At 45.1% G+C, this 27,837-nt stretch overlaps 1 protein-coding gene across 1 annotated transcript in view; it reads right to left on the reverse strand.

The window, feature by feature from the left end:
* The window catches only part of LOC144372085 (mitotic spindle assembly checkpoint protein MAD1-like), a 236,015-nt gene that overhangs the window by 168,675 nt on the left and 39,503 nt on the right, over nt 1-27,837 (reverse strand). The window contains exon 9 of the mRNA XM_078035499.1: nt 1,836-1,922. Within this exon, the coding sequence (XP_077891625.1) occupies nt 1,836-1,922 (87 nt within the window). The remainder of the gene's footprint in view (nt 1-1,835; nt 1,923-27,837) is intronic.

The raw sequence follows: 27,837 nt of genomic DNA on the forward strand, positions 1-27,837 counted from the left end.
AACCAGACAACTCTTAGCTCATGGTGGAACTCCATCTTTTCTATCACTGACTGGTCTAGGACAGGCACACAGCCCAGTTTTGGCCAGTGAGGGGCATCTGCTGGATAGCAGTCCTAGAAAGATTTCCTTGTTCCAAAAAGACCCAAGAAAGAGGCCTCACTATTCTGTCTCCTGACACCCAAACCTGGGCAGGAACTTCAAGGCCATAAGAGAAACCAGCCTGACCAGACAGCTGGCAAACAAACGGACCATAAAAAGCAGCGCAACCCGTTATTCTGGCCTTTGACTCAGTTTCTGGCAAAACTCTTGGGATCTTTCTAAAACTCTTGGGATCTTCTGGGTGGCAGGAAGTCCTTTCTTAGTAAGGATTTGGGTTTCTACTAATAAGGTGACTAGGACAGGCCCCTACTTAACTAGGATGGGGATGAGCACAGAAAGACCAGTGATTAGAGCTGAGAACTCTCAGCCCCACTCACCAGCCTGGAGAGGAGGACTAAAGACTGGGTTGAGGAAACTCTTAAACAGCAAGATTCGGGAGCTTCTAGGTTGGTGACCACAGAAGGGGCACAGCTGGTGAAAGCAAGGAAGCTCAGCACCTGACTCCTGCCCCATGCACCCTCCCATGTGGCTCTGCCTGAGCTGGATCAGGATAGTAAATAAGGCACTTTCCTGAGCTCTAGCAAGCCACTGGAATAAGTCAGACTCTATGTATGTATAATATGTCAAAATGCATTCTACTGTCATGTATATCTAAAAAGAACAAAGAAAAAAAAACTAAAGAGGGGATCATGGAGCTCCCTGAATTTGTAATTGGACAGAGTAGGTAACCTGGGAACTAGATAAAAGGACTGGCATCTGCATAAACCTGCAAACTCTAAGAAATTTTGAAACTGAACTGAATCATAAGACACTGAGGTGGTGTCAAGACTGGAGAAGCAGAAAAGAACACAAATTTGGTGTCAGGAGGAAAAAACCCAACACCAGGCCCTGGGATGAGGTCCTGTAGCCACCCATCTCTGGGCCTCCTTTGGGGCTAAGAAAGAATGTGCTCCATGCTCAAGCCAGTTGGCCGAGATTTTTGTCACTTACAAAGGCCTCAGATGGTTGGCATACTCTGTAGGTCTTCCATGAGGGCACAAGTCTACACACTTGCATCCCCAGGGGCCAGGTTTCTACACTATGACAAGGTCATTCCAAGCCCACACACTGCTAGAAAGATGAGAATAGTCCTGATCCAAGCAGGGACCCCCAAGTCAAAAAGCCAAGCCACCAGGAAACCAGAGGTACATGTTGTCAGAACAGTCACAGTACCCCAAGTGGAGTCACACTACCATACTATGGGAACTTGGAGCTTCCAATCCCCCACCATCTCAAACTAAAAGCCACCCGCAAATGACACATCTCACATGTGGTTTGAGTTATTCCCCAGGACTTCTCAGAGCAGCGGTATTAGGGTTAGAGCATAGCAGAAGGTCTTCAGGTTACACATGTACTGTCCTCAGAAAGGATCAAGGTAGTTGTCAGGACCCCTTGGCAAGTTTTCATGAGGGCTGTCATAGAAGGAGCACACCCAATGCTCTTCCTGGTTTCTTGTGTGGCAAAGTGCTCCCCCATTACACATATGCCCTACCACCCATGAGGTCCCCACCAGAGCCAAGCCAGGCCTTTTGATCTCCAAAATTATAAGCATACCTCTTTCTCTAAAAAGTACCCAGCCTCAGGTACACTGCTATAGCAATGAAAATGGACTACTTTACCCAGTGAGACAGGAGAGCACCCCTCTGCCTAAGCCCAAGTGCCTAGAACACATGCATCCCCACAGACACCTGGTCTACCTGCTGGCAATGGCACTGTTCTTCTCCTTCAGGGCAAGTTCTCGCTGTTGCAGCTCAACAACAAATCTGGAGAGGTCCTCTGGAGTCCTGAGGGATAAAGAACACACATTCAGTTCCATCTGTCCCCAGAAGTGGGCCTAATTCCACATCTGGAATAGAGGTCCAAAACCATGCCATTTAGAGACCAGGATGAGTAGTCTATCATGTGACCCATGAGTGAGGCAGAGAGCACTAACCACAGCCCAAGTCCAGCCACAGCCCACCACCAGCCATGCAATAGCAGCAGGCTACCTTCATAAGCCTTGGCTTTATTTCACCTATAAAAACAGGGTGACACATAATGGTGTCACCATGCCAAGGAAATGATATTCACAAAGTGCTGCCCAGTTCCTGGAATGGAAATGATGCACAGCAGCTCCTATCTTTGCTTTTCCTCCAAAACAGCTGCATGTACACAGAGTTAAGAGTAGTAATGAGGGGCTGGGGACATGGCTCAAGTAGTAGCGCGCTCACCTGGCATGTATAAGGCACTGGGTTTGATCCTTCAGCACCACATAAAAATAAAATAAAGGGGCTGGGATTATGGCTCAGCGGTACAGTGTTCGCCTAACACGGGCGGACCCGGGTTCGATCTTCAACACCATATAAAAATAAAGGCATTGTGTTGTATCCATAAAAAAATGAATAAAAATAAAATAAAGATATTGTGTCACCTAAAGCTAAAAAAAAATAAATATTTTTAAAAAATAGAGCAAGAGTAGTAATGGCACAGCCCCACACGCGTGCTACTGCATGATTCTCAGAACTATTCCAGATTCACTATCCCAGTGGATGCAAAGCAGTCCTATTCTTTATGTTTCCATATTTCAATGAGGAAATGGAAATTCAGAGATGCCATCTGGCTTTCCACAGTCCACTTGGTCCATGAGCTTAAACTCAAGGTGAGCCACATCTTCTGACTAGTACACAGAAGAACATATCCCAGAACTCTTGGTAGCTTTACGAGTAGCATGACACACATGTGGAGTGCACAGCAAGAGCTCCCAACATGGCATGGTAGGTGGCACACAAGCCCAAGGCCAAGGACACATCTTACTTTCCTCTCCACCCACCACAGCAAGCACAGGGCTTATGGGGCCATGTGGTATGAGCCAACCCATGGCTCTGTCCCCCAAAGTGTCCCTCCACCTCACTAAGTGGATATGAAGAGCCCCTGCAGGGATCATGGAGGCCATTACTCTGGCTACAGCAAAGCAGCTGTCCATGCAAGGAAGAACCTGCAACAAGCTATAAGGAGAGTGCTGCTGGCCACCCTCCACAGCAGTGGCCTTTCTTACTGCCATTTCTCAGGCCAACACTGAAGACACTATATAGGGGGAGACACTCACCCTGGGCCACAGAGTATCTGGGGTCCCCATGGGCAGGGCCCTAGCAGTGCAAGGTACAAGTAAGCCACCCTCACCATGGTTTAGACACTCAGGACTGAACTCTGTCCTCCTGAAGTTCCTATGCAGAAGCCCTATTCCCACAGGATGGGATTTGGAGATGGGACCTTGGGGAGGTGATAAGGGTTAGGTGAGGTCAGAACAGTGAGGGCCTCACACTGGGGTCAGCATCCTGATAGACACACCAAGAGACTGCTCAGTCTCTCTCTCCTGGCCATGCAAGGACACAGCACAGGCAGCAATCTGCAAGGTGGGAAGGGCCCTCACCAGAGGCGGAACACCAGCCTCCAGAACAACAGGAATAAACTCCTGCTCCGAGCCCCATCTGTGAATTTGTCACAGCAGCCCAGCCACATTGAGAGGCTGCTCCGGCAGAAGACACACCCAAGTGGGCCAGTAGCACAGACACTCAGGAAATGACTCAGGCCCAGCGTGACTCCATCTAGACACCCAATCCACAAGCACAACTTCATGTTTCTAAGTACACAGAAAATAAGTAAGATGTATGGAACACCCTTAGAGAGCTTCACCCCAAGTTTATCTGGAGTTTACTTCCATGTCAAGCAGGGCCTAGTGATCGAGGCTGAGGGGTCTTTAACTTCATGCGCCTCTGTGAACTGCTTACAATGAGAATTCATGTACTACACGTATGAGTACAAACAAAAAACAAAGGAAAAGCCACAGCAGGCTCAGAAGGTGAGGAAAGACGCCAGAAGCTCCCAGGCTGGGGAGCAGGGAGCCTGGCCGATAGGGGGTGCCAAGTGCACACTGCTCAGCCCAGCAGAAGCCCAGACAGGGGCGCAGAGAAAAGGGCACACAGAAAAGAAGGGAGACAAACCATGAGAAGCCCTGGATTCAGAACAAGCTCAGGGCTGGGAGAAGAGAGCGAAGAACTTGGCCTCCTGTCGCCTGTCCTGAGCTCCACGTAAGGAGGTGAGTCCACGTTGAGCTGTGGATCATGGAGGATTTCTGCATAGTCACAGCCGTCATGCATCTCAAACCAAAGACCAGGGGCCCACACACCTCCAACTGGCAGGAAGAGTGTTTATTTTCCGGAAGCCTCCTGACCTGTGTGTGGTTAAAGCTACTCAGAGATGCTTACCCAGGGCGCTCCAGGGATTAGCTAAGTGCTTGTAACTAGAAGGAGTCACGCCAAGTGCCATTATGGCCTAAAAATAACACCGACAGTCCATTCTGAAACTTGCACTTCACAACTACAAAGTGGGAGGCATTTGAGGCCTCGGGAGCCTCCGACACAGAGATGACAAGAAAGTGACAGTTCCAACTGCAGCCCAGGCTGTGACACCTGCTGCGGAAAACTCTAGTTTCAGCTGCGAAGTCTTTCACATCCTAACGGGGGCTTTCAGGGAAAAAGTCTTTTTGTTCCATCTGCAGCTGAATTTTGACGCAAACTCAGCTGTGTGCAGAATAGAAGAGGGCTGGGGGATCATGCCCACTGCTCTACCCCTGAGGCAAAGGCAGTTGCAGCCACAGCTATTTTGGGGTCCTATAGCAGATGCCACAGCACTTTTGGAAGCCTAAGTGCCAGTTCCCCCAAGTCTGATAGACACCAGATCCAAAGGATACCGAAGCCTAAAGTGAATCAAGCACCAACAGCCACAAAACCAAATGAGAAGCCTTGAGCTTTCTCCCGAGGTGTTATTATTATATATTTTTTCCAAAAAATAGGAACCCGCAGGGCATAACCACCATATTGCTGGGGCTGGGCTTCAGCCAGGGCCCAAACAGAAAGGAGGGAACACAACACAAACAAGATAGGCTTTTTGTTTTTGCAAAAAGGATGCCAAAACAGGAATGAACGGAAAATATTAGACAGCAAATACTTTTGCTAAAAATCAAGGAAATGGCAAGAACTGAGGGCTGCGAACCCCTGCAGGCAGCCCAGACTTTTCTCAATAATATAACATAACTGCTTGGGAAAAGGGATGCAGGTCACCCCGATCTGACATTGATGTGGCTGATATGGGGTGCCCAGGACTGAGGAGAGGAACTACTGCTTTCCTGGGGAGGAGAGACTAACTCTAAGCAGTGCAGTGGCTTCACCCTGGGCCATCTCTGGCAGAGCCACCTGCAGGGGCTGTGGTCACTGCCTCCCTGAGTAGGAGGTCCCAGTCTGGTGTTGAGGTCATAGCTACCCAGACTTCAGGAGACTCAACAAAGGGCATTAGCCCACCTCACCCTTTGAGTACAGGGTTGCTCTGTAACATCCAGGCCTTGATAGACAAGGCCACTGACAAATCTTCCAGAGCACCCATTTCCCTCCAGCACAGAAGGTCACTCCAGCCCTGTGGACGGTTCAGAGCTGGTTGCTCTCTCAGGCACAGTGGCCTGCCATGCCTCCCTCCAGGCCCATCCAAGATCAAAGGCCCCCAGCAACAAAGGCTGGAAGGCCCTCCCTCACACCTCAAAAGGATTTTCAAATGGAAACAAAATCACATCAACTATCTGAGAAGGAGGGAGCGGCAAGCTGCTGCTTCTCAGACTTGCTGCCTTCCAAAGCCAACAGCACGGTCACACTCGGCCTCAGGACCTTCATGTCCCTTTTCCAGAATACTTTCCCCTAGATACCCACACACCCCACTCCTTCATCCACCTCTAGGTCACAGGACACCAAGTTTTCAGCTGGATCTCCCAAGCATCCTATCTGAAACTGTGGACCCCACCCCCCAGCTTCTCCCTGCATCCCTTCCGCAGCCCACCACCATCAGATACCCACTCTGCCTGTCAGGTTATCATCATTCTCCCTCAATTACAATGAAAGCTCCCTAAAAGAAGAGAAGTTTACATTTTGTTTGTTTTTTTTCACTGGCGCAATCACAGGCTTCCAGAAACGTATGTGAAATGAAGGAAAAATCATGATACCTTTCCAGAGCAATACCATGCAGCTCAGCTCTGAGAAGTGAGAACTCGGACCACTGGATTCTAAGTCCAGGGTTACTGATTAAATAAACTTCACCCACCCATACAACAGTATCTGTGTAAAATCAAAAGAATGCAGAATCTTTCTACATATTAAAATGAAAGATCTCCAAAATGCACTGCTAAATAAAAACACAAAAAAACAGAATGTAAGTGTTCTATGCTGTCATTTGTATGAAAGAAAAAAATACACATTGTTGTAACTGAATTATACTCGAGGATGAAGAAGAAATAACAATGGCTTCCAGCAGAAGAGGACAAGAATGGCCTGAGAGATTTACCTCTAGATACCTTTAAAATGTATAAAATATTTTGTGCTACGGAAACATATAAAAGCTATTCAATAAATAATTTCTCAAAGCTCAGCACTGTAATCTTGTACTGCAGAATCAGGTGCTAAATGAAAATTTTGTAAAAAGAAAACAAATTATTCCCACAGCAAATTAATGCATAGAAATCTAACTATGACCATTTACAACAAAACAATGATATCATTTCTTAAAAATGTTCAGCTGTGTATAGGTAATACCATAAACAGGACAATGATGTATTAGTGAAAGGCCTCCTACCTAAAATAATTAAGCCTGGCAACTGATCCCAAAAGGTGCTTGGTTAAGAGGGGAATGGAATGATACATGTGTTTCAAACATCTTAACTTAAAACATAAAAATACACAAGTATTCCCTATGCTACAAATGTCTTCTTCAAATACAGGTCAACTAGAGCTTTACCTTATATTTTTGCATAAAGCACACACACAACAAGTAACTCATGACTTTTAGGTTGGTTCCTTTGAAGTGGACACCTATAGTCTTCCTAGATTTTACAACTTTTCCTCTTAGTCTTTCATAGTCAATTTGTCTGATTCAACATCAATGTTTCAAGAATTTGTCTTTAAGACTTTGCAAAGGATCCACCTTCAAATTCAAAGAAATAAGACTTCTGTTACACTGAAGCAGCCTTCACAAAGTATGTAATGACAATAGCAATGGCCACCCTAAAACAGATGCCAGTGTGGTGGTGGGTGGAGGCCACACCTCTTGCCCCTAGCTTGAGTGTAGGCACATAGATGACTACCTGGGGCCTTTGAAGACAGACTTTTCCATATGAAACACATTTCAAACTTTTAAAAAGTTAAGAATGGGGCCAAGCACAGTGGCATACACCTGTAATTCCAGCAGCTTGGGAGGCTGAGGCAGGAGGATCATGAGCTCAAAGCCAGCCTCAGCAAAAGCAAGGTTCTAAGCAACTCAGCAAGACCCTGTCTCTAAATAAAATACAAAATAGGGCTGGAGATGTGGCTCAATGGTTGACTGCCCAAGTTCAATCCATAGTACCAAAAAACACAAAAGAAAAAGAAAAATTAAGAATGACTCACTGGTATGAGAATTATGGTGCTGCAGGATCTATCTGAATTTTCCAGAATTGAGAACAGAGTATATTGGTGAGAGCCATGTGTCAGCCATGTGTCCAGAGCTACAACTCTGCCACCCACACACACCTGCCCCATACTGCAGCATCTGGACCACAGGAATCATATAGAGAACAACACACACACAGATTACACTCGTTTTCAAAAAACAGACTCCACAAACCTCAGAAGCATTAAAAAAAAGGGGGAGGGCGGTGGAACAGAGCTAACATCTTAGATTCAGAAACCAGGCCAGTGCTCAAAGTCTAACTCCACTGGCTATCAACTACATGGCCTCCAACCAATCAGCAGACCTCTCCAAGTCTCAACCCCTCCTCTGGAAAATGGATGTCAAAAGAGAGCCAGGCTTAGCAGTGAGACTATGCCCTGGAGTCAGCCAGGCTCAAGTTCAATTCCCATCCCAGCCCCAGCTTCCTAGTCCGTGAAATAGGATCATGTCTCCCAACCTGACTACCAAATTAGGGACATCCAGCCCTCTGTGAGCCTTTGTGATGATCTCTGTCTCTCAGACAGTGTCCAACACCACCCCTACAAACCTCTACCAGTTGCTTGGGCACTGATAGATGACAGGTTTATTGGTTCTAATAACAAAACAGAGAGAGTAAATCTGTTTGATGACAGAACCAGAGTCTAAAACCTCACAGAGAAGTAGAAAGAACAGGTGGACTGTAAACGAGAAGTAAAACCCCTGCAGGGGGGCCAGAGGGCGGGGAGAATCAACTCTTAGAATATAATGGGAAGGACAACCCTGATTCACCAGCAGCACCTATGGACAGACTTGGGCATCCTGCACCTGAGGCAATCTCACTCAACAAATCCAGCGAGCACTGCCACATGGTGGTCTAGTCCCAAGCCCTGAAGAACTCTCTGACACACATACACAGACCTGGAGACTTCCCACCTGTTGAGGCAGGCAGGCAGTCACTGTGACGAACCCAATGTGCACTACATTCCCAAGGAAGACCAGCGGGGGAAGAGAACAGGTAACAAGAGTGAGGTGTGCAATCCTCACAGGCGGTCAGGAACCATGTCTGAAAAGGTAACACCTTCCACAGACTAAGCAACACAAAAGTGAGCAGTGCAAGCTCAGGGGGAAGAATTTTCAGAGGCTCCAGGTCAAGTGAAATTGAGTTGTAGCTGCAGGGTGACAGGAGAATTCCACCCTAAGAACTTCTTGGAGAGAGAAAATGTGTTGTCTCAAGGGGAACTGCACACACTCAGAGAGCCACACCCACACCTGTGTGGTTCACAGTATGCAAACGTGCAGCACCACACTGGCAGGCTCAGGGAATGCTACAGACTCAGGTCTGACTGAGAAACCATCAACTCAGATGGCTCAGGAGTGACACTGCCTGGAAAAGCCAGGAGAGCGCTGCCACCATTGGGTCCACCTCCCTCCACCCCACCACCTGGATGCCACCTCTGTGGAGCTGGAAGAACTGGACCATGAGCAGCGGGCGGCAACATGGAGTGGGCACATGACCTTGGGAAGAGCAAATTCTGTACCCAGGTGACTTCACAATGAACCAACACCTTTAGCCTTGGCACAAAATTACAAATGTGTGGATTTCAGCTCTGCAGGATGGAACAGGGTGGAGATAAGGGCTCTGTGAGGTGGCAAACTCCCAACCCTGAGGAGGTGCAGCAGACTAGGGCTGGCTGTTGGAGGCAGGGCAAGACAGAGTGACTCTAGGGACCACAGGGAGGCGCACAGCGACAAGACGGAGCAGGAAGGGGGACCCTGCAACTGTGTCCTCACTCAGCTGTGGTTTTGCAGCTCCTCTGCCAGGTACTGGCCTCCCACCCCCTGCCTCGTGAGGTCCAGATCTCATCAGCTGTCCAAAGCCAGCAATGCGGCTTAACTGCTTCAGGCAAACGAGCCTCATGGGTCCCCAGACACATGTAAATAAAATGAAGAAATTTCAAATTTACAGTTGCTGCCTTCGAATTCTTTCTCCCGGCTCAGGAAGGATTAAAAGGACTTCAAAGCAGCCTGGGTCCCAATTAAGCCAGTGTGACCACCGCAGGGATGCTGGAACACTCCTCTGATTAACAAGAGGCGTGCTTTGAACTGTTCGTGCTAAAAAAAGCTCTTAGAACCTCTCAAACAAATGCTGTAATTTCTCTCCCACTTCCCTCACTCTTTGGAAAAGTTGATCCTCTGAATGCTTTAAACATTCAGATAGCAGCTGGATAACAGCCCCAAACACAATTTCAGCGAGGAGCTCAGAACAGGAGCAGGGACAGAGGCCTTGCGCAACTGCCCACAGCAGGCTGGGCTTCCAGGACAGCACTGGTGGCCTGAGACTACACAGTGTCAACACACTGCTATGCGGCCAGTGCAGCAAGGCTGGGAGAAAGGTCTGGGCAGAAGATCAGATTCTCCCTTCACCTGAGCCGAGGATCCCCACAACGTGGCCCTGGAGAACATCCTTGACACCTACCTGAGCAGTGCTGCACAAAGTACCCGCACAGAAATGGCCAGAGCTGCTGGAGACTGGGGTCAGTAGAACAGCAGAACCCTCCCTCCACATCAGGGGCAAGCTCAGCTCGTGGGGCTGAAGTGCCAAGGTAAGCCACAAGAGCTCAGAATAGGAGCCCATCTACTACCGACAGCAGTATCCAAGGTGCAAAGTGAAACAAGACGCCCCATACAGTGGTGATTCACTCTGGGCAATACAACTGTGGTTGGAAGTAAGCTTGGGAGCCAGTTGGGGACACCAATCACACTGTGACTTCAGAGATCCCAGCGCATGGTTCCTGACAGTCCCACTCTCACCGTGCCTTTAACATTAAGCATTAGGAAAGCCTTCCTCGAATACCTGAGGCCCAACTATTCTACCTCTGAGGATTTCTTTCAGGGAGAGGCAGGAGATCAGGGAGAACAGTGAGTTAAAAATCAAGTCAATCTGGCTGCTGGGGAAACAATCAAAGCAATGTGTGAACAAAGGACTTTACCGGATACAGAAACTCAGAAAGAAGCCATCATTAGCGAGATGCTCTCTTTGAACTCACTGAATAATAAAAGGAGAGAAAAGGTCTCAGAACTGTGGAAAAGCAAAAGCCACATACAGGCAGAGCTTAACTGTGATTGCAGGCTGGCCCTGAGCTTGCTGTGTGGCCCTGGGCTACTTACTTAACCTTCCTGAACTTTGGTTTATGCATCTTTAAATGAGAGTAATGAACTAGGATGCCACATCCTGATTTGTGATTCTCTCAAAAAACAAAAGCTGCCTAAGACTCTGTTCCCTCTGATTATATGAATGATGCGAGAGAACAAGACTCCAGGCAGAAGGTGTAGCGAGACCAAAGTCCTGAGGCAGAGCCACAAAAGGGGGACCCTGGGAAGGCTTAGACAGCAGGCCTGGGGCAGGGAGAGGCAGAGGGCACAGAGCACATGGGGGGGCTGCAGTCAGAATTCCAGATTTGATTCTAAATGGATAGATGCTTACACTGCTCACCTCTGCGGCCATATTCTGGAGGTTTTGTAAAAGGAGATGAGCACCCAGGTTCACCCAAGTGCTACTAGTAGCAGGGAAAAGAAAACAACCCAAACACCCAGCAATGGAGAAGAGGGCAGGTGCGGGCAGCGAGGCTATGAAATGAGGACTTCACTGCAGGATGAGTGAGGACCATGAAATGGCTCTGCACAGAACTGCAGGTCCAGTGCTTCTCCTCAAGGCCCCTCGGTGCTGGAGTGCCGAGAGAGCTGCAAGTCCCAGAGGGAGATAGGAATTACCAGGTGGGCTCTGCACTGAGAAGGGTTTATAAATGGTGTGACAGCACTAGGGGAGGGCCAGGAGCAGTGACCTGAGAGAAGTTGAAGGGACAGAATCAACCGGATGATAGGCAGACAGAGGAGGGGGATCAGGTACAAGACCAGGGAACTGGCTGGGCACAGCAATGGAGCCAAGCCCCAGCAGAGACCACAGGAGAACGGCTGCCCGTGGCCATGGCAGACAGTCACACAGGCGCTCAACAGCAGAACAGCTTCCTTTTTTCAGCATTTCCAAGATCACTGTTGGAAGACAGATAATTTGCCAAGACAGGCAGAACTCAACGGTGCCTCCATGGGACCCCGTGTAGCTCGCTGCTGTACTTTCAGGGGAAAAGAAAACTACAGAGAAGACTCTAAGAATCCCAACACTCACTTGAAAAGAAACAGCAAGTAGGACATTCACTGGGCCTCCTGAGGCCAGAGCTCTCTCTGTCCCCATTGTACAGATGAGCTTTGACAACCAGCCTGGGCCCACGCAGCCAAGAGGCAACAGCAAGAGCAAACCAGGCTCCTAAGCAGAAAGCCAAAAGGCCAGTCTGCCTTCCAGGACACTGGAACCAAAGTGCAGACACATGCGCATGCGCATGCACACATGTGGTCACTTTGCCCCCAAGAGCACCTCCTGGTTACAGGGGGAAATGCTTCAATGACACATGAACACGGCAGAAAGGCACTGCAGCTGAAGTGAGCAGTTACCAGGTTTGCCTGGTCTGGGCTCCACTGCTGTGGCACTTCCAAGGGCTCCAGTGAAAGAACAGAACCCACCCATCACACTGTAAAGGGCACATGCCACACACAGTGTGAGACCAGAGGAAATGCAGCAGACAAGTCAACGGAACCTGGGTTCTTAGATCCACTGCAGCCACTCTCCATGCTGAGCCTGGGCCGAGTGAGCACAGTCATGGAACTCACCCAGGGGCACCCCTGCGGCAGTGCCCTTTGTATATCAAACTGGCCTTTTTCAAAGAAAACAGGCACTGCTTTCCTCAAATCCAAGGGGAACTGCCAAATATAAGGCAGATGAAAGCAAGACAGATATTTTTTTCAGGACACAGAAAACCACTGGGCAGCTCCCAACTCCTGTGGAAACCTACAGGGTGTAGGGTCCAAGGCACCTCTAGGTACCTCCAGGGTCTGAAACTCAACTAAATCCCAAAGCACATCCTTAGAGTTCTCAGTTACTGGTATGTTACAAACACCACCGGCCACATAGTGCCTCATACAACCCTCAAGCAGGAAGGACAGGGGTCCCATGGCTGCTGAATAGATGAGACAGCCGAGTCTCTGGGTGGCACATCTTTGGTGGCTACTGAGGCAGAGTATGACCTAACTGTGAAGGCTGCTCTCACCAACCCACTAACCTGTGAAGCAGAAACAACCCTTACCAAGGTCCTACAAAACCATCCCAGCTTCATGGGATAGTGAAGGACGGGTAGAAGAGGCCAGAGGAGGCTTCAGAGGTCCTGATCTGCTTCTCTCCAGTTACCTGGAGACCTCGGGTTAACAAAAGGTGGAAAGCAATGGGGTGTGAACATCACACTACTTGGGCTCAGAGGTGGGGGCTGCAGAGGGAGAAGGGATATCTCGTATGTCCCAGGTGAACAGGTGTGTGAGGGTGCAACATGCCTGAACCCAGCTGCCCACCTGCTTACCCTGAGAGTGAATCATGGTAAATTTGTGGGCCTGGCTTCATGTAGTTGTCTCCCCAGCATCAGATGTTCTAGAAAACAAATAACTTAGGCCTCAAGAAGGCTGTGAAGGGCAGCATCCTGCAGACTTTCCAGCAATGCTGAGCCAGAATCATCTGCTTACTGCACTGCACAGCTCAAGGCCAGGAGTTCTCAGGAAGCTCTTTGTCTCCTCAAGACACAAAAGCAAAAAAAGGCCACATGAGGTATTTTGCATGATTCCATTTACTCAGCACCACTCAGCACCAGGTACCCAAACCTCACAAGAATTGTCTTGTTAATTCACACAGCCTGAGATGGCTGTCATTCCCCACATGACAACTACAAACTAAAGGCACAGTTCCTTGACCCTGGTGGGCAGTGCATTCAGGACCCAGCCTCAACCTTGGCGTGGTAAGCTGTATCCTTAGGATGGCTGCAAATTCTCCTTGCTGCATTTGCTTGCTGAGTCTGACATCAGCAAAGCCTACCTGCACGGGTAGCAGGGAGCACTAAGTTGGCACCACCAAGCTCAGGGCATTGACAGGCACCTGCAGTTGCTCACTATGCTGCATTTGACCCTCATGGCCCTGCAGGGCCAGGTCAGAGGGACACAGGCTGCAGTACCAGGCAACTCACAGAAACACTTGTTCAATAGTCTGTGCACACAGGAGGACCCAGGAGAGCAGACACCTAAATGTACACCTCTGGCTGCAATAGCAGCCCCTGCTGGCACCCCAACACTGGCAGTAGACTCTCCTTTCCTCCCATTTGTAGAGACATTTCTACCCAAGTGACACAGTAAAGAGTCAGCCTACTAGGTCTATCAGAGAACAGTAGCCCCTGCTGCCCTGTATCTCCTGTACCAGTTCCCTGCCCTCGCAGCACACACTGGAGTCCCCTAAGCCAAACCCACTGGGAATGACTTCTCCTCTCAGACTGCACTGCAGCTTTCTTGAAGCATCACCTCCAACTTCCCAGGATGAACAGGACTTAGCTCTTGCTCCTCACCACTGTCCTCAAACCATGGGAACACTCCCCCCCAATCACTGTTGTCAATGACACAGCTAAACCCCAAGACTGGAGATTTCTTGTCTGGTTCTAGAATCAATCCACTCGCACAGAGGCCATGTAGCAAAGTGTGATTATTTCCACTTCCTGCACTACTTTGTGTCTTCTCCAAAACTAATGAAGGTTTTTCATGTGCTGGTCTGTGTAGTTACTACCAATGCCCCCCTGAGCTCTGTGAACTATCAAATCTGCTCCCAAGATGTCAGAGATGCCAGGTTGTCTATCGGTTTCAGCCTCAAGCTGCCCCAAGGAGGACTGAAGACCCTCTGCCAGGGGCATGGGCAGCATCTCAGGTTCTTACTCCCATGGTTAGGAAGGTCCTGTCCCCTGCACACAAGCCCTTCCTCTTCACCAGCTACTCACTCTTCCAATAGGAGCTTTCTGGAAAAGGATATGAGGGAGATACTTTTTTGAGACTTTATAAATCTGCTCTCCCACTGACTGTTAATCTAGGTTGAGTGCCAGGCACTGTGGCATGCGTCCATAGTCCCAGCACTGGAGAGGCCCAGACAAAAGGGTCTCAAGTTCAAGGACAACCTGGGCAACTTAGCAAAACCACATTGCTTAAAAAAAAAAAAAAGATGAAAATTCTTTTCCTACAAGCTCCTAAAGACATTGCTCTAGTCTCTACTAGACTCAGATGCTGCTGACAGGGTGAAGCCCATGCTGACTCCAGATAAATCTGTGTTCTACTCTCATCCTCTGAGGACTCAGCAGAGGGGCTTTGCCCAGCAGTCACAGCCTCACAACACGTGTCTTGGTGATGGCCTGCATTGCCGACTCTCATCCACTGACAGGCCCCTTCAGTCTTCAGCCCTGAGTTCTAGGGAATATTGGGGAATATTGGAACTGTTCCAAGGTCAAGTGCTTCCCATTTCTCTGCTGTACTATCTGAACGTGGTCCACCTGGATCGACCCTCACCTTCTGTTTTTCTCACTTCATCCTTTTGCTTTTCTTTCTGGGAAATTTCCTCAGCTTCCCAACACGTACGTTGATTTTCTTCCCACATCTGTTCAGTGTTGATTTCCCAGGGCTCTCCTGGTTCACCTAATGTTCTTCTTTCAGAGAATTCTTTGCCTGTTAAAATACCTTCTTTTATTTCTCGGGGGATATTTACAAAAGGTTTTTTCCTTCAAGCTTTGTCCTTGCGTAATTTCCATTTCCTCTAAGTTCCTTTACCTGGGCGCACCTCTCCATGCACGGATCCAGCAGAGTTCCCCACATGAGAGCTGAGAGGTCTCAGCACCACTGCGTACTCCTTCTTGACATGGCCACGTTGTCTAATCTCTTGCTCAGTGGACAAGAATCTATCTCCCAAGGCTCTGGACCAAGCAGGACAAGGGCTGGTACCTCAGCATCAGTCACATGCAGTTCGCCTCCTCCCCCAACCTCCAGGAAGCAGGCCACCCTCAAGAGCACTGTCACAGGGACAGCAGCATCACCCTCTGCCCAGGACCTTCCAGTCTTCATTGGGCTGGGCAGAGTAGCCTGGCCAGGGCACTGAGCTGGTGAGAGCCCTGGGGCGCTGCCCACCTTTCAGCTGACCAAGTCTGTCACAAATCATTCTTATTCATCGTTGTGGTCTGGAGGGGTGGGATGCTGCAGCTCCTGAGCTGTGGGAAAACTCAGCGGCATAAATCAAGTTGGCTCTCACCTCCCCCAAATTAGCACTTGGTTTTCTCAAGTCCATTGCCAACTCTTCTAATACATATTCTACCTTCCAAAGGACAGACACTGTTGCTTTCTTTTCTTTTTTCCTATTCACATGAGATTTTGCTCTTATTTGTTTTGGGGTACAGGGGATTGAACTCAGGGGTGCTGAGTTACATTCCTAGTCCTTTTGTCTTTATATTGAGATAGTATCTCACTGTTTCTCAGGCTGGCCTTGAACTTGTATTCTCCTGCCTCAGCCTCCCAAGTCACTGGGATTACAGGCATGTGCTACCATGCCCAACTGAGCTTTTGCCTTTTACAACAAACTCTCTTTACTGTTGTGGATTAGGTTTCAGGAAGATAAGAAACAGATGTGTATATCCAATCCACCATGTTTACCTTAGTTTCTCCCATACCCTTCTCTGCCCCCCAAATTGGTCCTAGGGGGAAAAAAAATCTGACAGCACAATTTCACATTGTACCAGTATGAGAAAGTTCAATGATCCATTTTCAGAACATAGTATTTAGCCATAACTAGGATGTAAATATCCAACTGTAGCCATTTTTATCTACAGCCCTTTCCTTTGCCCACCCTAATTTTAAAATTAGTCAAGTACAGAGATTATAACCTCGAGCTCCTCCTCATAGGGCAAGGGGGAACACTGCATCAAAGATACAAGCAGGCAGACTGCCTATCCAAGTGTACTTGCTAGCCAGCTTCAGTGGCATGCCCTTCTGGCAGAAGTAAAGTCGCCTTAACCACCCCCGAGCACATGTTAAACTTCTTGCAGCACCTTGGTATTTCTAACACCAGTAAGCCTATTCCTTAGGCTTATGTGAAGACCACCCAAGGAAGGGCCCACACTGAACCTGAACCTGAACCTGACAAAGCTGAGGAATTCATGAAACAGGGGCTAGATCATTCCTTCTTCCAAGGTTCTGGTCCTTCCAGTTCTCAATGAATCCCACAATTACCTAAAAAGTATACAAAATAACCCAAGCAGAGGAAACACAGGTTAAAACCAAAGGAAATTTTAAAAATACAATGGAGAGCATTCACAAAGTCAAAATTCAGTTGTTTGAAAAAAATCTAGTAAAGCTGACAATGTCTAGAGATAATTATTACGATAAAGAGAAGACACAATGGCCAGTATCCGGACAGAAAAGTGGATGGCCATTACATCTGGCAATCCAGATGTACACATTAAAATCTCAGTTAAACATGAAGTCAGGAAGGCAAAGGAACCATTAAAGCAGGTTACTTCTGTCCAGCAGACCTGGAAGTTAGATTAAGAAATATCTACTTCTATATTATACCTTCCTATAATGTTTTTTTTTTTAATTGGTCCTAGGGGGGAAAAAAAATCTGACAGCACACTATTGTATTTTAAGTTGTTATGGAAGATTTCCTATATGTTGGAATGGCAGATCATTCTTTTTTTGGGGGGGGTGTTGTAGATGGGCACAATACCTTTATTTTGTTTTATTTGTTTTTATGTGGTGCTGAGGATCAAACCCAGTGCCTCACACATGCAAGGCAAGTGGTCTACCAGTGTGCCACAACCCCAGCCCAGACAGGTCATTCTGTCATTCTTATTTTCTTAACTTTAAAAATATCTATTGTCTTTTTAAAATTTTCTATATTTAAAAAAAAATCCATAAAACATACAACAGTGAAGCAGGGAACGCACCCACCAAGTTCACCACCAAGAACCACTACCACTCAGCCTAATGCTGGTATGTCCTGATCAGTGGGTTACATTAAGAACAGGGAAACAGGGCTGGGGATACAGCTCAGTGGTAGATCACCAGTCCAGCATGCATGAGGCCCTGGGTTTAATCCCCAGCACCATGAAGAAGGGGGAAAAAAAAGAAAGAAAGAAAACAAAAGGCATAAAGATCAAAAAGATGCAAAATTGTCTATATCTGCAAACATCACTATTGCTTTCATAGAAATTATTTTTAAAAAATCGTTTCTCATCTATTAGCAGTTAATATCCTAAAGCAACATTTATAAACTTCTATTCAAAATAGCATTGGCAATGCAAAATACTTAGGGTTAAATTTACTGAAAGGTATGCAAGATCTCTTCATAAGAAGATATGAGAAAAACGATTGCTAAGTGAGTGGTGTTACAAGAGTCATAAGATCAGAAGAGACATCAGCCTTCTCAAGGCTGGACTGGCACAGGCAAAATGTTATCAGTGCATATTCCAGAATAGCACTTCAGCTGGGAGTCCCAGAGGTCCGTGATTACCTTCACATCCGGGGATCCATTTGAATCTCAGGGAAAGCACTAAGCAAAATTCTCAGGAAATAATCCAGTTAAGTTTTTCCATGTCAAAGACCACAAGCTCAAAGGTAAAGGTGCAATTTAAGCTATTATCTTCCTTTAATCAGAATCTAGCATCATATAGGCTGGGGGTCAAGGAGGGCAGCCTTTCAGATGAGGCTCTGATGTTCCATGAAAAAAAGTGGGGTAGGGGAGCTGGGGACTCCCCCAGCTTGCTGAATCTCCTCGTTTGATAGCCTTTCACATGTTCCTGGAATTTTTGTCTCAGTATTCTGTGTTTGTTGTACCTCAAGACTGTTTTCACTACAAAAATTATGTTCATCCATTTCGATGAATCAGACATTAACAACCATGAACTTCTTTGAAACAGGCTTAATCAGTATTCTTAGTGATATTATGTCTAATTTTTTAATTGACTTTTTTTATCTTTGTTTTGGATGCCACAGAAACAACTCAATTTCCTCGTCACTCGTATTATTATTATTATAAAACCATATCAGACATTTCACATTTGAAAACTATCGGTAATAAATTACCATTGGCAGTAAGTCTATCATCTCTGGACATCTTCTGCTTCGCTCTAACAAAACTTGCCTGGAAGTTCGGTGTTAACAGCAGACCAGGGCTCCCATGCTCAACAGAGAAGGGCACATGCAGAGGCTCATTCAGGCAAGGGATACCACAGGCCTCGGACAAGTGACACAGGGCACAGGCTGCAAAAGCAACACTAGACTATTTCCAGACACATCAGCAAACTGAGATAAGACTTCTGAGCTCTTTTTAGTCCAGAAGCACACGGTTTTAGGAGACTGTTAACCCAAGATGTAACCAAGTAAGAATTAATTATACAGAACTGAATGAACTAAAGAGGGAAATTTTATTGAGGTCATTTGTGGATGTTGGTTTTATGTTCTATTTTCTGGATACATAAGGGAGCAATTATGCTTTCTTCTAAAGCTTTTTAACCTACAACGAATTAGTGAATTCAACTTTGATAAAAATAAAGGGAGACATTCTAAGTGGTATCTGACCCTTACTTACAGTCCAGAATTTAGGAGCCCTTCCAAGTCCCCCCACTGCCCCCCACTTTCCGTGGCAGCATGACTATTTGGACAGCTTGAACAAGAACCACTGCCTTCCCTTGAGTGCCACTGAGAACAACACTTGCTCAAGGAAGCACAGCAGGCTGCTTCTGAGGGTCCAAGATGGCTGCATTGAGACAGCCTTGACACCACTACCCCCCAGGAAAAACTGCCCCAGTGCCTTCTTCCAGGGTTCCAGCCTCACAGGAGGTAAGGGCACATTCTGGAAGACCAGAAACCTTCAGATATTTGGGAGACAACCAACAGGGTAATTCACTCAAATGTACAGAAATGGCAGCTGAACTGAGGTAAGGTCCCTAGCCTTGAGAGCCCAAACAGTGGCTTTTAACAATCCAAGCCAAGATTCCTATAAAGCTTTCCACAGGTCAATTTGGCAACTGACCAACTGCACAGACCTAGGATTTTTCAAAACCAAATAAAAGGCCTATATGCTATATTAATATTCTTAGTATACCTACATAAATACTAAGGTCAGATCTACTGAGATTTAGACTTACATTTCCTATCTACCAGCCTTCTTTTGTGACCTAGAATAATCTTTCCCAAGACTTATAACCACACAGAAGCAGGCAAAGTGAAAAACTCATATGGAGGGAAAAAGATGAGTTGGTCTCTTGTCTAACTTGCACATGGTTATTTCTAACTTTCATCACCTTTAAAAGCTATTTTACAATTTGGTAAATTCTATATTGCACAATGCAAATGATTATAGGCCTGAGGATATTGGACCGGTGACCCCAGTTTGGCAAATATTCATAAATTAGCTTCATCACGCCCTATCTGATGATAAATAAGCAGTACCTATAATTCTCTTTGGACCACTCCTAAGACCATACTAGCTTCCTCATTAATTAATAAGTAAAATATTTGACACCTTATAAATAAACAGATAAGCAGAACCCACAAGATCATTGTAAGACCATTATATTTTAAATTACAAAAGATTTCTGAGAAAAGTGAAACAAATAGAGAGGTATACCATAACCACAAATTGGAAGGATCAAGATTACAATGTCAATTCTCTCCAAACTGGCCTAAGAATTTAATAAAAACTGCAACAATGTTTTGTAGCTATCAATGACCTATTTCTAAATGTACACAGAAAAGCAAAGGAATCTAACAGTTGAACAATCTTAAAGGGGGAAAAAAATTAGGAGTCTTACACCAGCAGCTTTCAAAACAGCTAAAGCTCCAGCAACCTCGACAGAAACAGAGGGGTCTAAAGACAAACACACACTGTTGCAATGAGACAGGCTTCAGAAAGGGACCAGCGCATACAGCAGGTTTACCTGACAATAGTGACAAAAATACTCACTGCTATTCAAAAGGAGTAACTTCTCAAAACTAATGCCAAAAATTGATAAAAGTGGAGAGAAGAAATGAGCCTTACCCTAGCCTTGGGCCATAAATAAGATGGATCATAAACTGTGTATAAAAGATGAAAAAGTAAAGCTTTGAGAAGAAAACATAAGAAATTAACTTTGCAATCATGAAAAGTTAAGTCCCTAAAGCACAGAAATCACTATCACAAAATAATAACAACAATAAACTGGATTTTATCAAAATCAAATATTTTTACTTCTCAAATAACACCAACCACGCAGGGAAATGGATGGCATTAGAGCAGATTATACTAAGTGAAGCTAGCCAATCCCTAAAAAACAAACGCCAAATGTCTTCTTTGATATAAGGAGAACAACTAAGAACAGAGCAGGGAGGAAGAGCAGGAGGAAAAGATTAATATTAAACAGGGACGAGAGGTGGGAGGGAAAGGGAGAGAGAAGGGAAATTGCATGGAAATGGAAGGAGACCCTCATTGTTATACAAAATTACATATAAGAGGAAGTGAGGGGAAAGGGAAAAAAAACAAGGGGGAGAAATGAATTACAGTAGATGGGGTAGAGAGAGAGAAGATGGGAAGGGAGGGGAGGGGAGGGGGGATAGTAGAGAGTAGGAAAGGCAACAGAACATATCAGACACTAGTATGGCAATATGTAAAACAGTGGATGTGTAACCGATGTGATTCTACAATCTGTATAAGGGGTAAAAACGGGAGTTCATAATCTACTTGAATCAAATGTATGAAATATGATATGTCAAGAACTATGTAATGTTTTGAACAACCAATAATAAAAATTTTTAAAAAAAGAAAGAAAAAAAAAAAAAACACCAACCACTGCCAGGCGCAGTGACACACACCTATAATCCCAGTTACAGGAAGCTGAGGCAGGAGGATCACAAATTCAAAGCCAGACTCAGCAACTTAGTGAAAACCTCTGCAGCTCAGCAAGACCCCATCTCAAAAATAAATTAAGAGCTGCGGTGGTGGCTCAGGGGTAGAGCACTCGCCTAGCACATGTGAGGCACTAGGTTTGATCCCCAGCACCACATAAAAATAAATAAATAAAACAAAGGTATTATGTCTGACTACAACTAATAAATAAATAAATAAATAAATAAATGTTTTTAAAGACCTTAAAAAAATTTCACAGTAGGAGCTTATTATGATCATTCACCCCTCCATAGAATAAATTTTTAAAAAAAAATTTAAATGACTAAAACAGACAGAACCAACCTTTTAAAACTCTGCAAACTAACCAAAGGCTTACAGCAATTCAAGGAATACCAAAAAAGTCAAAAAAGTCAGCTGAAGCCTGAGAACACAGCTTCTTTTTTTTTTTTTTTTTGAGAACACAGCTTTGTGGTATCCTAGTTCAGTCCAGTCCCAGCACCCAGTCCAGATCCCCAAGGCAGCCTTGAAAAACCACAGCCCTCATTTCCAGGACAAGGGCTCAGGATTGGCATCACTCAGAACATCATTCCCAAAGGAGAGCAGCCCCTAACCTGTGAGAGACCCCACTGACAGCTCATCTTCATTTTCTCTCACTGGACTCAATGTAGGGCTACCAGCTCAGAGGACAGAGGAGACAAGAAAAGGGAGAGAGGCGGCAGTGATGAACAACAGCAGTTGCAAACAAAAAGTACATAAAGCCAGGTGTGGTGGCACACGTCTGTAATCCCAGCAACTCAGGAGACTGAGATGGGAGGATGGCAAGTTCAAAGCCAGCCTCAGCAATGGCAAGGCACTTAGCAACTCAGTAAGATCCTGTCTTTAAATAAAATACAAAACAGGGCTGGCAGGGCTAGGGTTGTGGCTCAGTGGTAGAGCGCTCGCTTAACATGCATGAGGCACTGGGTTCAATCCTCAGCACCACATAAATATAAAATAAAGATATTGTGTTCACCTATAACTAAAAAATAAATTAAAAAAAAAAACAGGGCTGGGATGTGGCTCAGTGTTACAGGTGTATAACTGCCCAGTACCAAAAACAAAAAAAAAAAAAAAAAAAAAAAGCTTAAAAGAAAAAGTTGGGAAATGAGATGTGCACAGGAGATGGCAAAAGCTCCAGTATGCTCCCGGAATCCTAGGGGCCAAAGACACACACTGAGGCTGTGCACATGCTCAGGAGGGCCTGTAATGGCTCTTGCTCTCCCACAGTCTCTGAGCCAGCAGGAGGTGCAGGTTGAGGCAGAGCTTCAATGGCCCAAGGTGCACCAGAGCCTCAAAGACGGTCATTTCAGGAAATCTAATATTCATTTTGAAACACATCTATAATGTGATAGACCTTAGTCTATCATTTACAATGAGCTTTCAGTCAATCATCAGAGTCAAATAAAAACTATCCATAGATTAAATAGATACTTACTGTCTGGTTAACTTTGTAATAATAATTTTCAAATGTGAAATACCTGATATGACTATGTAATATGAACAACACAATTACTGAGGAAATCCCTATGGCTTCTGAAACAAAAATCAAAAGGGAATTAAGAGACTGGGCAGTTATACACCTGTAATACTAAACTTCCAGAGGCTGAGGCAGGAGAATTACAAGTTTGAGGTCAGCCCAGGAAATTCAGTTGATAGCTTGTTTCAAAATAAAATAAAGCTGAGTGTGGTGGTGCACACCCATTATCCCCGAGATTTGGGAGGTTGAGCCAGGAGGATCGTGAGTTCAAAGCCAGCCTCAGCAACAGTGGGGCACTAAGCAACTCAGTGAGATCGTATCTCTAAATAAAATACCAAATAGGGCACTAAACAACTCAGTGAGACCCTGTCTCTAAATAAAATACAATATAGGGCTGGGGATGTGGCTCAGTGGTCAAATGCCCCTGAGTTCAATCCCCAGTACCCTCTCCCAAAAAACAAGAAAATAAAATAAGAACAAGGGTTGGGGATATAACTCTGTGGCAGAGCACTTACCTAGCATTTGTGAGGCCCTGGGTTCAATTCCCAGGACCCAAAGAGAAAACAAAAAAGGCAATTTAGAAATCTCCAAGGATAACAACTGTTAGTGGACTGTTCATTGCTAGTGAACAGAAATACAACTGATTTTAAAATACAAATCTTGTATGCTGGGTGCAGGAGCACATACTTGTAATCCCAGCAACCTGGGAGACTGAGGCGGGAGGATTGCAAATTCAAGATCAGCCTTATCAATTTTGCAAGGTCTTAAGCAATTTGATGATACCCTGTCTCAGAATAAAAAAATTAAAAGGACTGGGGATATGGCTCAGTGGTAAAATGCCTCTGGGTTCAATCAATCCCTAGTACCACAGAAGAAAAAAGAATCTTATACCCTACAACTCTACTCAAATTATTAGTTAAAACGTGTGTGTGTGTGTGTGTGTGTGTGTGTGTGTGTGTGTGTGTGTGTGTAAATTCAGGTCATCTACAAATGGAGTTTCCTTCTTCCTTTCCAGTCCAGCCGTCTTCCAGTGTCTTACTTTGCACAAAGGCCTTGGACAGCACCTCCAATCCTGTGCTGAACCAAACTAGCAAAGGTATCTTTTCTCTAGTCTTCATTTTTTTCTTTATGTTCCTCATACTGGATAATCTCAACTCATCTACCTTCTAATTTGCTAATTCCTTTCTCTCTGAGGCTTGTATCTGCTTTTAAGTTTGTCTATGGAATTTTCATGTCAGGTTGTATATATTTTAACTACAGAATTTGTGCTTGGTTTCTTTTTATACTTTCTTTTCATTGATATTATATTTCTACTCACTGTTTTCCCCTCTCTATATACAAATTATACTTTCTTGGTTCTTTGGATGTCCTGAAATTTTTGTGGCAACTCTGGAGATCAACTCTGTACCTTCCCTGGGGTTTGTGGCTGTGGCTGCTAGTTTATTTTTTTAAACTAACTCTGTAATGGTGGCATCTCTGTCAAATGTAGCCACTGAAATATCCACTCAGTTAGGCTGTAAAAATACAAACTACAACCACAGTGAGGTACCACTCATGTCCATTCAGATAACTGTAATCAAAAAGCAGATAAAAACAAATGTTGATGAGGAGAAACTGGAACTGTCATGTACTGCAGGAAGGAATGTAAAATGGTGCAGCCACTGTGGAAAAGAGTTTAGCAGTTAAATACGCAGTTTCCACATGATGACCCAGCGATTTCACTCCTAGGGATATACTCAAGAGAACTGAAAATATATGTTCCTACAAGACTTGTACATGAATGTTCACAGCAGCATTGGTCAAAACAGCCAAAAAACAAAGCAACCAGACATCCATAGCTTATGAATGGATGAACCAAATATGGTTTATCCACAACATGGCTATCATTCAGCCAGGAGAAGAAACGAAGGCCTGACCCACACCACAATGTGGAAGAACCTGGAAACACCACGCTGAGTGAAAGGAGCCATCCACAAAGGCCACATGTTATATGACTGCACTCCTATGAAATACCCACCACAGGCAAGTGCGTGCAGACAAAAACAGGTCAGCAGCTGCCCAGGGATGAGGTAACTTTGGGTATCATGAAAGTGATATCATAGAATCAGACTGCAGTTACAGTTGTACAGCCTTATAAACACACTAGAGACTACTAAACCACATACCTTTAGTGTCCATTCTACAGATTATATATTATATTTCAACAAGAATTAAAAATTAAGAAAATGAAAAGGCAAACCACTCAAGTGAGAGTGTTGCCAAGACAAATACTTCGTAAAGGACTTGTACCCAGATAAAGACCACAAAGGAATCAATAACAAAAATAAAGCAACTCAATAAAAATACAAAAGACGGGCATGGTAGTGCACACCTATGATGCCATCTACTTGGGAAGCTGAGAAAAAGGGTCACAAGTTCAAGGCCAGCCTGAGCAACGTAGCAAGACCCTATCTCTAAATATAATTTTACTTTTTAAATTTTTATTGGTACATTATAATTATACTTAATAGTGGGCTTCATTACATCATATTCGTACATGCACACTCAAAATATAATTTTTAAAAAAGACTGGGGATATAGCTCAGTGGTAGAACGCCTACCTAGCATGGACAAAGTCTTGGGTTCCATCCCCAGGACCAGGAAAAAATAATAATAATAACTTTATAAAGACACAGGTATTTTCCACAGAACATACGCAAAGTCAATAAGCACAGGAAAAGGAGCTCAACACAGTCACTAAGGAACCAATCATCAGGGAAGCATGAATTAAAATTCAAAATAGCTAGCATTTCAAACCACGGGAATAATTAAATTAAAAACTAAACAACCACACCAAATACTGATGAAAAACACTGTCATTAGATCTCATACACTACAGGAAAAGCATAAAATCACACAGCTTCAATGAAAACAGTTTGGCAGCTGCTTATAGAGTTGGACCCAAGCTTATTACTAAATGGTCTGGCAACTTTACTCCTATCTGCTGACTCAGGAGAAATGAAGACACCGTGTACATATCTGGATGCAAATGAACAGCAGCCAGATTCACAACAGCCAACAAACAGAAACAATGCAAAAATGGACTGAGGGCCAAGAAAGATAAGCGTATTCATACAATAGATGGCTATTCAACAACAAAGAAGAATGAACCACCCATACACCTGAATTTCAAAAGTCTTATATGGAACAAGAGCACAGCCAGGAGGAGGCTGATGCAAGAGAGATGCCAGGTACTGACTTGGACATCTCTGAAACCCCACACTGGGAGCAGCCGCCCCACCCCACCCCCAGGCCTTGGCCTAGGCCCAGCCCCAGGCAAAAGAAGGCAGCAATTACAGGATGAACAGAGTGCCATCTTGACAGCAAAACTAATCCAAGGTACAGAAATCAGGACGGCCACATCACCTGGAAACAGGAACTGCCCGGAAGGAACAGGAAGGAGTAAGGGAATGCTCTGCACACTGCCTGAGGATGTGGCTTCCAGGTGGCATGTTTTCAACACTTGTCGAATTATAAACTTAGGATCACAGGATTTTTCTTTTTCACTGCTTGGAATTATCATCTCAATTCAAAAATTTAAAGAGGAAGCCAGGCACAGTGGCACACCTGTAGTCCCAGCACTCGAGAGGGTGAGGAGGGAGGAACACAGCCCAGAACTTCAGGGCCAGGCAGGGCAATACAGTGAGACCCTGTTTCAAAATTAAATAAATATAAATACAAATAAAAATTTACAAGGAAATTGAAACAACCTCATTTGTATCTGTTTAAAGGCGGTATTGAATATCATGCTAAAACAGGAAAGCTGCCTCTGGCAACACAAGAGCATCGGCTGAAGTTATCCACATGCTTCAAGATTTCTGTGCTGTTTTTGTTTAGGTTTGTTTTATGACACTAAGGACAAAACCCAGTGCCTTGAGCATACTAAGCACAGACTCTACCACCAAATATATTCTCAGTCCTATACTTCAAGATTCCTGAAACTGGTTTCTTTAAAGCAGATGCCACCTTTAATCCCAGGACACGGGTGGGACTGGGACTTCATTCCCAAACATGGCAAGGTGTCCTCCACTCCACTCACAGGAGACTTCTACTACCATCTAAGTACAGATACACTGCTGGAACCAAGTCTTCCTGCCACATGGTTCAAGGGCACTTGGGCCTGGGTGGGAGTATTTCTGAAGCCTTATATCACAGCTGAACACTGTAGCAAATATAATTGTGGTTCCTAAGATAAATAAAAGTAGAATTACTATATCATCTCTCAATTCCACTTTTGGGCATGCACCCAAAATTCAACATAGGATCTTGAAGAGGTATTTGCAAACCCATGTCAGATCATTATTCCTAACAGCTAAAATATGGAAGCAACCCAAGTGCCCATGGACAGATAATAGTCAGATAAATGTGGTATGTCCATACAATAAGTTATTCAGCCTTTAAAAGGAAAGAAATTCTGACACATGTTACAATGTATATGAACCTTGAGGGTGTGCTGCTAAATGAAATAAGCCAGACACAAAGGACAAATACTATAATTCCACTTCTGTGAGGTCACTAGAGCCATCAAAATCATAGTGACAGACAATAGAACAGGAGTTGGCACAGAGCTGGGAAATAAGTCTAATGTGTTTAGAATTTCCATTTTGTAAGATGAAAAGAATTCTGACGATAGATGATAGTGATGGTAGCACAACAATGTGAATGTTCTTTTTTTTTTAAACATTTTTTTTAATATTTTTATTTTTTAGTTATCGGCAGACGCAACATCTTTGTTTGTATGTGGTGCTGAGAATCGAACCCGGGCCGCATGCATGCCAGGCGAGCGCGCTACCGCTTGAGCCACATCCCCAGCCCGATGTGAATGTTCTTA

This window comes from Ictidomys tridecemlineatus, chromosome Y (assembly GCF_052094955.1).
Source record: "Ictidomys tridecemlineatus isolate mIctTri1 chromosome Y, mIctTri1.hap1, whole genome shotgun sequence".
NCBI classification, from domain to species: Eukaryota; Metazoa; Chordata; class Mammalia; order Rodentia; family Sciuridae; genus Ictidomys; species Ictidomys tridecemlineatus.